At 42.4% G+C, this 12141-nt stretch overlaps 1 protein-coding gene across 1 annotated transcript in view; it reads right to left on the bottom strand.

The window, feature by feature from the left end:
* FNDC3B (fibronectin type III domain containing 3B) overlaps positions 1-12141 on the bottom strand; it is a 213868-nt gene that overhangs the window by 105133 nt on the left and 96594 nt on the right. Inside the window, exon 4 of the mRNA XM_063338682.1 lies at positions 7381-7457. Coding sequence (XP_063194752.1) covers positions 7381-7457 — 77 coding nt within the window. The remainder of the gene's footprint in view (positions 1-7380; positions 7458-12141) is intronic.

The following is a 12141-nucleotide window of genomic DNA, read 5'->3' as shown; positions in this document are numbered from 1 at the left end:
CCACGTTCTGCCCATAAAATTACTACCACTGATTCTGACAGCGCTCTGAGTGAGTACGGAGTCAGTAACGCTTGGAAATCAGCTGGCACTGCTCTTGTGGAGAAGCTGCGTGTGTGCACAGAGACGCGGACTCTGCAGGAACCCCTTGTGTTGACACACATTTTCAAAAGAATCGCTCTGTTCACAACGGGTATCTCTTCAAGACAAATCATAGGGCAGAAGGGTTTTTTTTCTGCTGCAGAGCTGGTCTATACGTCCGTGCAAATCAGCTCTGGAATATGCATAACTTGGCCCCCGATGCCATAGTCAAAGCATGTAAAAACAGATGTAGGAAGGTGGAAATGTGCTTAGGCTGAAAAAAGGTTTTCAGCTTATAATTTTTCCAGAGCTATATTTCTGGAGAACAGTCAACCAGCCAAATATCAGTCCAGACTTCGGAGCCAAGCTTTTCTTGAAGCTTATTCAAAAAAACTTCTGACATTTCTGGAACTCAAAAATACAACCGCGTATGAACAATCACTATCCCTTTGATTCTGTACCTTGAGGTGCATAAGGTAGAAAAGCACAAAGGAAGCGTAATTTAGTTTCATACAACAAACAGGATGTTAAAAGTCTAATTTTTTCTAACCGACTAATGACACACTGGTGGAATAATACAGGTGATGAATGTGTTGTATGAGATAAGTGCATGTGCGTCAAGGGCACCTGCCATAAGATGCTGCCACTCTCAGCTGATGACCACCAACATCAGCAGGAGTTATCTACCCCCATAGGAGCATCAGCAGAAGCCCCTGCTATGGATCCCCACACTCCAGTGAGTCTTGTCACATCACAGTGTCAGCCTAAACCACAAAGAAAAACTGGTTTAGGCTGATATACTCTGAAGTGAAGCAACAGCACGGGCACACGGTCGCTTCCGCTGACTCTGCTGCAGAGGACCAAGCCCCATCTAAGAGGCCATAGAATCACAGAATATGTTGGGTTGGAAGGGACCTTCAAAGGCCACCTAGTCCAACCCCCCTGCACTAAGCAGGGACATCTTCAACTAGATCAGGTTGCTCCAAGCCTCATCAAGCCCGGCCTCGAATGTCTCCAGGGATGGGGCCTCCACCACCTCTCTGGGCAAATGCCTACAGCCTCCACTAAACACGAGCCGTGGCCCAGGCATCAGCTCCGCAATTTATCACCGGGTAAAATTTAACTAATATTAGCAGACCCCGTGCCTTCCTTAGGCCATCCGCATTCTAAGGGTGTATGAATTTACGCCTGTTAGCTACAGGCTGTGACCACAGTCATGGACAATTTCTGCGGGTCGGCTGGCGTCCTACAGAAGAACATTTGCTGTAGAAAGTTAATTCACTCACTTGTAATTGACATTTTACATTAAAAAAATGCTCTGCTGAATAACCCTAACAGAAATAGTTTAGCTTCACATACTTGATCCTAACCTCTAAATTTACAACCTCAGCCAGCAATTTGTCATCTGCTAGCTTAAAATTTTGAATTTACAGAGTCCTCAGAAGAGGGCTGAACCTCGGAGATTCAGACTGTTTAGAGATTTAGATCGGTGTCACCCCTGCGTTTTCAGGCCTCCTATCTCTGCTACTGGTTCTACTCAACCTCCACAGCATCTCTTATCCTGGCGCCAACTCTGAAACCCACACTCCAAAAGCCAGAGAAGAGGAAAACCCTTTTCCATTTAGCACACACAGAAGTACTTATTTAGGACTGTGTACAGAAGTGTTGGACTTAACCGACTTAGACTTGGATCACGCTCTAATTTGAGATAGCAAGTTCCTACATCTTGATATGAAAAGTCTTCACCCATGGCTTTAACTGGTCCAAGCCCCAAAGACAACTTTAACTTCAGTCTTCCAGGTGGGTATAAGCTCTCATCTGTGCATCTAGACCGGACTACACCTGTATTTTGTGCCCTAGTGAAAGATGAATATGTTAAAAACCAGATTTAGACAGAAAGCTTGTACTCTGTAGCAGCACGCAACGTAAACTCGTATTTAAAATTTTTCGGATTTCTCTCCCTCAACTATCTTCTAGGGAGACGGGAAGAAAGCTCAGAGTTCCTCCAAAGACCTTTTGGATGAAATTATCCTGCTAGATGAAACCATAAACCACCAACGGTAGTGACAGAAACGCCAGAGACCAGGGGATGATCCGGCCTTCCCCAGGGCTTTCATCCAAAAGCTAAGAGACTAATATTAATATATTGTATTTGTTTCCTCCCAGGCCACTAATGGTGACAGCATTCTTCTTACTTCATGTGCACGTGTTCCAAAGAAACGCAGAAACACAGGGGACCTTGCAAAAAAAATACTTTGTTTCCCTATCCTACAGGGCATTTTCTCCCTAAACTAGGAATTGTGGATTTATATGTAAATTTTTGAAGCTGCACATACCATCTTTAAATATGATATTCTCTCCTTAACAGATCGTAAATTTGGTAATCCAATGAATTATGTATTCTCTGCATTAGGTAGCTATAAAACCAGCACAGGTTAAGACTGTAAATACATCTTGATTTGTAAAACTCGCAGCAGGGAGATGACAGCGGTGCCACTCTGGGAGATGAGGCTCTTTCAATTCATCAGAAAGACGGAATTCAGTTCGAAGAGGAAATTAGGTTTGATCCATTAACGTAGCAGAGAGATTAAACTTCGCTATTTGAGGAAGAAATCCCCAATTCTTTGTATCTGCTTAAAACCGTTTGTCGTGAAGATCGTAAATTCATCAGGAAAACACATTCATCAGCTAAATGTCTTCTACTCCAGCGCCCGGAAGCAATGAAACCCTAATCCCCGTTGAGGTCTCCAGATGCAACTGGAATATTAGAAGTAATTGCCATTGCTAATTTTAGCAGTTTATATTTACAGAAAACAAATTATCTCTGGTCATTTGGCACCTAGAGCTAAACTTTCATTATTTCGTGTTTTTCAAACAGCTACTAGGTAAGTTGTCTTTTGCTGTTATTTTTTGCGCTGGCTGGTGTAATTGGCGTGCCGCCTCAAGAACAATATTATTATAGCATAGTTCTGTGTGGGTTTTTCCATATTTTAGGGAGCTTAATTGCTGAGTGAGGTAGATAGATGATCGTGCAGGAGAATCTGGATGAACATTACTGAGACACAATAAAATTGCCTCCCCCATCGGTTGCCACATTTTGAGAATAACATTTTAAATGTTACTTGTTTTACATTAAAGATATCACTGTAGCAATGGAAACTCAATCTAACTAGAGATAATTCACATATTCAAAGTACATCACTACTCCCCATTCTCTTATTTTTCTCCATCGAAATTTAAGGCTACACCCCCAGCAAAAAGACAGACATGGTAATTTTGCACCGGTAAACTCTGCCTGTATTTTGTCAGTTCCAGTTAAAGGAATAGAATCATCTCATTCTGTAACACACGTTTACTGAATGGGTATAATATGGTGATACAGAATTAATTCCCACTTGATTTCAAAGAGTTTTTCTCATTTCACTTAAACTTAGCGTGCTAGATTCAGCAAGGACATCTGGAGCATGGCCACTGGGTGGACCACGACCAATACTTTGGGGATTTCATCTACTAATTTGAAACTTCACTCATAGATCAATCTGTACCAGAAAACAGTACAGAATGAGCTCATCCACGAGGAACCTGGACGTCAACATTTTATTTATTGACTTCATTTATTAAGGATGCCAATCCAAGTCCAGGCCAGCCCTGGCAAGTTTGCCTCACTATCTTTGCCATCCATCACGTACTAACACCTGTATTAAATCTGCACCTTGAACCTGGAAAACAGACAGATGAACATCTATAACGCTGGTAAGGATGGTGGAGCGTTTTAAGTCTAGAATGATACAGGTCTTCAGGACCAAAGCTCACGAACTTAAAAGGATCGTCCCTTTATAGCTTGCTCCGTGTGAGCGTGAGATCTACACGACCTTCCTTGTGTTCAGAGCGTTGGGGAGGATCATCCTCTTAAAGGATGACTCCATCGATCGCAGCCTACAAAACACACGGAGAAGCTCTGTGAGCTGTAAACCATATGAAAACAAGGAGTCTGTGGCTAAAAGCTGATGCTTGCCAAACGTGATTTTGGAGAACACCTCTCAGTGTACAGGACCCGAGACCAAGATGACCCCGATTCCCAAGGATGTGATGGATTTTCTACCATTTTAACTGTCATTTAAAGACCTTTCTCTTTCTAGAAGTTACGCTCTAGTTCTGTCAAATGCTATATGCTTGATGCAGGAACTGCAGCACCATGGCTTGGGCTGCGTAGCTCAGCCTACGTGACCCCAGCGTTACCTCATGACAAAAGGAATGTTACCAGTTCTATGCATACTTCAAGCTCCAACCAGTAAATTAGTCCTTTAGCCTTAAAATATCTGTGGCAGAAACCACATATTAACAACTCTGATAAAAAAATAAATAAATAAATAAATCAAAAGTGGGGTTTCATGCCAAATTTCCACATCCAACTACACGAGTAATTCCTCAAACTCCAGTGGAACTGCTCCAGATTTATTTCAGAGAGAGCAGCCCTCAGCCAATAGCCCTAGGCAAACAAGTTCACGATCGTGCTTTTTGATATTTCCATTGTCCTAGTTCTCCTCACTAGAACACCCCAAATCCTACTTCCCTCCTACCAAACATACACTGTGAAAAGCAGAAACAACAATCCATGAAGATGTCCCCAAATTTAATGGCTTGGCATCCAAATCATGATCTTGAATCTTCAGGTTAGGCTAACACCAGGGAGCCAGAGTGCTCTGCGAGCCAGGAGGAGGCACCGGGCCACAGACCCCAAGGCCACGCAGCCTCTGGTGGACATCCCAGAGGAGAGCATGGTCCCCGCCTGCCCCACGGGACTCGTGCAGCAGGGAAGCAGCTCCATCCACAGCTTGCAACTGGAACGGGCATTAACAGCTTGTGCCCTACAAGTCATAGGACCTGCTCCCTCCTCCTCCTTTAACATGCAACAGTTGAAACCAAAGTTGTTGACTTCGCAAGCACTGAATACAGATTCCTCTACCATGCCACCTTCCACAGCTAACTGTCACAGTAGCAATAGTGTCCACCGAGAGCACAGCAAGGAACTTTTTCTCCCTTTCATATTTAACTAACCCTTAGCCAACAAAGAATTGCAGAGACATGAACTCTGACCTGACAGCTCATATCTGCCAGAGGTGCACAGAGGCTGGTCCGCTGAGAAGGAAATGCAAAATAACTGGCTGTATTTCACCCGTCTTTGAAAGTAAAACCATAGCATGAAAGATCTGAACTGGCCGTGTGTGTTTCTCTATTATTTCCCCAGATTTTTGCCCACCCTGGCTAAGCCTCATCATTGGGAGCATCCTTAACATCAACCATCCCAGCTTCTCGTCACAACTACTAATAGAAATAGAGTCTAACTATTTTTCCGCTGCTTCCAGCGGAGCTGGTCCGGCAGGGCACACAACCTCTGGCCGATTTTTTGGCTGATCATTTTGACAACACCGAAGAGGTAACGAAGCATCATTTTAATCCAGGTTTGCAATCACTAGATAACTAATGTAATATTTAGGTCTCATACTCGCAGCTCCAAGAGGCTTGGCATAACAAAACGGAAAAAAAGTTGTCAGGCTTTTTTTTAATAGTCACCGTTACTTCTCCACGGGGGTATTTGCTTTCTGCCTGACTCTTAGATGTACACTTTGGGGACAAATCAAACAAACAAACAAGAAAATAATCAAGTATCTTTTGATTCCTATCTCAGAGTGCATTAATTTGCTTCATGGCCTTTCCCTTACCATTCTAAATTGACGTTGTATTTTCATTGTTTGTCATAAAATAGAGTTTTTAACTATGAGGCAAAAGACAAAAGGAAGAGCAAATAAGGCAGGGACCTTTATTACAGTAAGAACTAATTTGATTATTACACACTTTCAACTACCGCTTCATATGACACAGTCTGAAAGGCAAGAGCCTCGCTGGTCACACAGCACAACGCACATTCTGCTGCCGAAAAGCACTAAATACAGAGCTTTCCCCTAAAACTTTCTAACATATTTCCATCTCCTTGGAAAATTTTTTCAGAAGAGGGTTGGTTGGGTTTTTTTGGTTAAGAAATTACTCAAAGGCTTCTTTAGTGGGATTATTATGGTGCCCTAAAAAAAAAAAAAAAAAAGCATTAAGGAGGAACTGGGGTCAGACCAAGATACAACTGGAAGATTTCACAATTCTGGTTTGGAAAGCGTTTCAAATATACCCACCGTTCATCTCAGCACAGGGGCTGAGAGGTATAACCGTATTAATGAAAAGAAGGGGTTAAAGTTATTTCAAAGGAAGGGTAAATCTTTAAAAAAAAAATGCCTCCGTATGATGTGGGCCAATTTATTAAATTAGGTGAGGGCAGGAGGAGTATTAATCAGCTCTGCAAATGCTGCCTCAAAGCGCAGCCCAACCACCCACCGCGGGACGCTGGAGGAGGAGGAGGAGGATGAAGCCGGACCACCCTGCGTCCTGCCCTCTCTCCTCCCCTGGCGAAGAGCGTCGCCTGTACTCGAAGCATGTTTTCACTCTGTTCAGAAGTTAAAATACCACAGAGCGACTGCAGTATTTTGTGGGATTTAAGTATGACGCCATCCACAATTTTTCAGAATTACACAAGCTCACATGTTTCCTGGGGAGGGGAAGGAATTCCAGGACATCATCTATTTTCTGCTTAACCAGATGCCAAAATATATGTACCAAAAGTTCTTACGCTATTGATCAAGGATATTTGAAATACTTTGTATATACTCTTAATGAAGTTTTCGGTCTAATCTAGGCCTCAAAGTGGTGAAATTATTGGATTTATTGTCTTGTTCACAGTTACTCTGCCTTACATCAACTTTTTTTTTTTTTCCCCCTTTTTCTTTTTTTCTTCCTTACTTCAGAAGGAGACTAAGCTTTGCAGAAGATGGAAGGAACACAACCAACCCGGTAATCTGAAGCGGTTATTTACAGAGAGGAGCAGGAGCTGTTCAAGAGCTCCAAAACCTAACAGCTTTGTGAAAAGCCTTTTTTCATTTTTTCCATAGACAGATAATTAAATCACATTTACTCTTGAAAACAAACCAAACCCCCCAGTTCTTGATACGCTGCGGGATTTCTGCTGGGAAGATACCGAGGATCAACAGCACATTTTATTGCTACAGTGGCTCCTTTTCTCACTTCCACTGGTCTCCTACCCCTTCTGACGGTCACACTAGAACTTAAGGCATCACCCTAAGAAGGTGGACTCCTCTCCCTCTCACAAAGGGAGAGAATTCGCACAGCTCGGCTGAGTCCGTGTGCATCGCTTTTGCTATTGCTTTTATATACGTTTTAACTCTTGAAGAAGCGTACCTGTGAGATATAACCGGGAGGCACATGAATAGGGGGAATGGATCCATTGGGTGACATCATGGGAACCTCTGCTGGTCCTAAAAGAAAGAGAGAAATAAGATATTAGGGCTTTTTTCAGTTAAAAAAAATTGCACAATCGCTCAGAAAAGGCTAAAAAAAGCTTTATTTTTGAAGCCTGCAATAACGAAATGAGCAGCTCCACTAATTTCTGGTGTATGGAAAATGCCTTGTGCCATCATTCTGAGAATAAGATCATTGTTCAACGACTTTACCATATATTCCGTTGAAATAATATTTTCATCATAAAACAGCTAAAACATAGACTTTATATTACCCACTGATCAACTTTTACAGCATTAAGCAGTAACACAATATGTCCTTTAGCAGCCCACAATTCCTATACTGAAATCTGGTTAAGTTATTCTTGTCGAAGGAATGGGAGCCGAGAACAAAGCAGAAACTGTGCAGCCTGGAATTAGGCAGCTCCCAAGGAAAGCGTCCAATTGTAGCCAAAAAAAAAAAAAAAATAAAAAAATTCATATATGTGAAAAACTATCTATCTATTTAAGAATGCACAAAGACCAAATTCATTATCTCAGCTATTCAGCCTAACCTTGGAATGTGGTTATACAAGCAAGAAGCTTATGGTTTCCACTCCGAAATCCAGCCCCTGAACATGCAAGTTCCATTTTGAGGCACCGAGTACAAGTATAACAAAGCAAGTGCCATAAGCATTCGGCTTTTGCAAACAGAGCCTCACGGCTAAAAGAAATCGTCTAGATAAAATGGAAATAGTTTGCTCAATTGCTCAACGATTCAGCCATTAAAATCTGGAACATCACACAGAGAAGTCAATGAAATGAAGCCCCCCAAAATCATGTTGGCAATGAGAGTTTCCTACTTTGAAAAATTAGTTTAACTACTTCCTCATTACATACTAAAATGTTTACACTAACCTGTTCGTTACCCCATTTGCCATGGGCTAAGAAGATACTCATGCTGGAGCTCTTGAGAAGAGCTCAGAGAGAACTCTGCTCCTTGTTACTGCAAACTGAATTTTAGCTTTGACCACCAATACAAAAGATAATTTCAAAACCTTCTCTGCTGGAGAAGCCATCTAACATCTCCACACCAGACCACCTTCTAGGTAAGGAACCTAAACACTAAAACATTTGAAGGACTTCAGGCCCAGACGGGATGTAATGGCCTTTAGGAAGGACTGCTCCCAAAGTTTAGACAAATCTAATTAAATCCCCAACAACCAAGTGAGCCACAGTCCGTTGCTTGGCATCAGCAAAACCAGTCCGCATTAAATTACCGAAAAGTCATTCTCTGTCCATCTACATTTTCACACCCCTCAGGCTGCTTATTGTACAACACGCAGGACTTCCCGACCTCCCAGAATCCAAGTGACACACAGGAATCCATCGCAGTTATTTATATCTCCTCTGATCTTGGTTCGTTTTCTCTATGCAGTTATTTAGAGTCTAATCAGCACGTGCGGCTTCTACCAGTCACATCTACATTTGAAATATGGCAGTTTATCGTCAAGTGTATTAAGCACATGGGAACTCCAAGGTTTAAATTAAAAGAAGTCGTTTTAGGTGTGTGGTTCTGCTGCTCGTCGCACTTCTCTGTACTGAACTATGCAGGGAACCTCACCTGTACTACAGCCCCGATAAGGAAAAAAAAAGTCATTATTATTTCTCCTCATTCAGCTCTCGTGGGTTTCCCCCCGCCCCTTATTCTACAGCCCTTTCAACATTATTTGTCTCCCCAGAGAGTCAACAGTTTTAGTGTGAATGGAAAAAACACCTCAGCATAAGCAGTAAGCGATTACTGGTGTGTGTGGGGGGGGGGAGTTGCCATAAAAATGTCTCTACTTAAACCCATCAAAAATATGAAATGACAATTGGTTCAGAAGGAACTTTACAGGAACGTGATTTGAGTTAATGTGTTTCCCCTACCAAAAAAAAAAAAAAAAAATCTCGGCAAATTTCTTTTGAGGAATACGGTTTTTTATTTCCTCTCTGAAACTACTTTGGCCTATAGGCACCGCCAAGTTTCACTCGACGGTAAACGGGGGAGTGTATCTGTACGTAAGGGCCCACACTGGTAAATACACCATGACACGATCCACACTGGATTATCCAGGGCTGTGCAGTTCTTCAGGATGGAACGTGCCCGAGATTAGATAAAATGAAGAGATAACATTGGTACGCGCCTCATTCCTTGTCAGTGATTCCTCAAACCTGGAAAAGCTGCGAGAAAAAAAGCCGTTGTAAAATCAGAAATCCCGACTTCACCACTAAGCAGACAAGAATTTCAATGTTACACATAAACGTTGCCTGACAGAATAAAGCTTTAACGTGTAACCTGTTCAGCCCCTCACCAGAGTGCCACCTACTTATATTTGTATTGGCTCTAGCCAGTATTTCTCAAAAATAGGTACTCTGTCGTGGAAATAAATTTAAAAACGGAACAGTCTTGGAGTTTCTACGTACAGACCAGACAGCCTCTACACAACAAACGCCTCGTATCTCTCCTTCTAAACCCTGTGCCAGTTGCTCATACGGATCTACGTGCAGGAAGAAATCAAGCTCCCACACCGCTACTGTTGACTGTAACGCTTCCATATCAATAAAAAAAAAATAATATTGAGTTTTATCATCAAAATGTGCACCGTGCAAGATCATTCTTAACCTTGCGGATGCCCCACAAACTGTTAAAGTCATTCGGATAACAGGCTTTAAAAGAACGACAGCCTAGTGATTTGCAGCCAGATTTTGTTTCCAGCGCTCTGATTTCAAGGCTGGCCAAATGACTTTAGCACACGTTATTTCATCCCTCTCATCAACGGTATCAAAACAACTTCAGGCGGTAGCGAGTCAAATACAGACCCCGTCTCTGCAGCATGACGAGTCCCAGGAACTATTAAAGACTATTCTTGCAGTGAAGCCATTCCCCAATTAACACTAAAACGTAACTATACCTTTTGGGGGGGGGTTATGTTAGCGTTTTTGGTTATGTCAAATATTTTTGAAGTGTTAAAAAGTCAATGTTTAGAGAAGGATGTTCCTCTGTTGCTTGTATCCACAGGATGGCTGTAAGTAATGTGTCCTCTAGGGAATTAGAACTTTGCGAGTTTTAATTGAAGCTCGTGGCTCAATACAAAATTTAATTTAAATGGGAAAAATTCAGTCCATTCTAAGACGGATGCCATACACGGAAAGGAGCTCGCTTTAATACTTTTCGAAGCTGTTAACAAACTGAGGTTGTCTCCTGAGCTCATAACGAAACCGAGCCAGAAGAGCTTTGGCCACCTCTGCTGACAAAGCCAGAGGCCAAATTCCACCCCGAGCTCCGACACCGTAAATACGGAGCACCGTCATCGCCTTCTGGAGGGCTGCCCCGAAACGCTGGGGCTGGCTCCATCCAAACTGCAGGTGCAAGGGAACGATTCCCCTTCCTCTGCCGTCAGAGGGAAAGCAGAGGAGCCACCAGGCTGAAGGCACCGAAGTCCACCAGCCGGGCAGGTGACAGACCACGCTTGTCCCTAAGCTGCAAGAGTACACAGTTTTCATATTTTTAACACATGTCAATAATTAAGGGACAGTAAAAGAGGCAGCTCAGTCTCATATTGTGGCAGAGCTAATTAACAGCTTGACACCCCGGCAAAAGCCTGTTCTCCTCTTCCAAGCCACATGCTCCCTCTTCTGTGCTGCTCTGTCACTCCTCTGACGCTGTGGCAGCTAATTATTTTAACCATTTTAGATGACCGAAAAAGGTTTTGCAGATCTATTGCCTTTTTAAAAAAACACCTGCGCACGTGGCCTAACAGAAATGACAACAATTATTCTATTCCTTCTTGTATCATGGTTAATTGTGCAAAGCCGCAGATCAAGGCAAGTCTCCTCCTTCCCATCTCTGTCTCCCGCGTCCCCGGCCAAGAGGATGCTTCTGTCGCGGAGAGATTGTCGGTTCTTCTGCCTGTTTTATTCCTTCAGGAATCAAGTCACAACCTACTTGAGAAACTTCTGTCCCAAGGTTTCCAAGGTTAATTATAGCCTTGGTTGCAATCCATGACACTTTCAAATTTCTTGTATAAAACCGCTTTTGGAATAAGTATGCTTTTTTTTTTTTTCCTTGTTCCTGAGTGACCTTTTATACATGTATTAAAAATCGCTTTAGTTTAGTTAGGCTTTTTCCTTAAACTATAGAAGCCAAAATTTGGCATTCCAGTTCCTCCAGCTATAGCACTACGTCTTTCTGATTTCTTTCTTTCCACGTTGCACTATAGGGCAAAGAAGTCATTTTACTACGCTATTTGCCCTTCCCTACTGCTATTTATTAATACATTGCTTTTCTCTGTTTGTTACTAAATTATGTCCACTGTAGAATATGATTCAAATCCAGCTCCAGCACACGGGCACACGTTTTACTCCACGTTTCTACTGACCATCTTGCATAGCTTATTACTCAGAGCAAACCCTACCAGGCTTCACTCTAAAGTTCCCGTTCTGAGAGCAGTTCCCGAAAACTCCCTGAAGTTCAGGAATTTCTCAGCCCTGTTTCTAGCAAACACGGACCGACTTATCGTTTCGCACCGCAATACCGGCACTAGTAGAGAAACAATTTGGTGATTTGGGCACTTTTTCTTTGAAATTTAAGAATCCTGTACATTTTAATAACAAGAACCTACTGCACTAGCTAAGAGTGCAGTAGAAAATTAAATCCAGCCAGGTAAATACATTATATTTT

The sequence above is a fragment of the Chroicocephalus ridibundus genome, chromosome 6 (assembly GCF_963924245.1).
Source record: "Chroicocephalus ridibundus chromosome 6, bChrRid1.1, whole genome shotgun sequence".
Classification (NCBI taxonomy): domain Eukaryota; kingdom Metazoa; phylum Chordata; class Aves; order Charadriiformes; family Laridae; genus Chroicocephalus; species Chroicocephalus ridibundus.
This window is presented reverse-complemented; position numbering and strand designations above follow the sequence as displayed.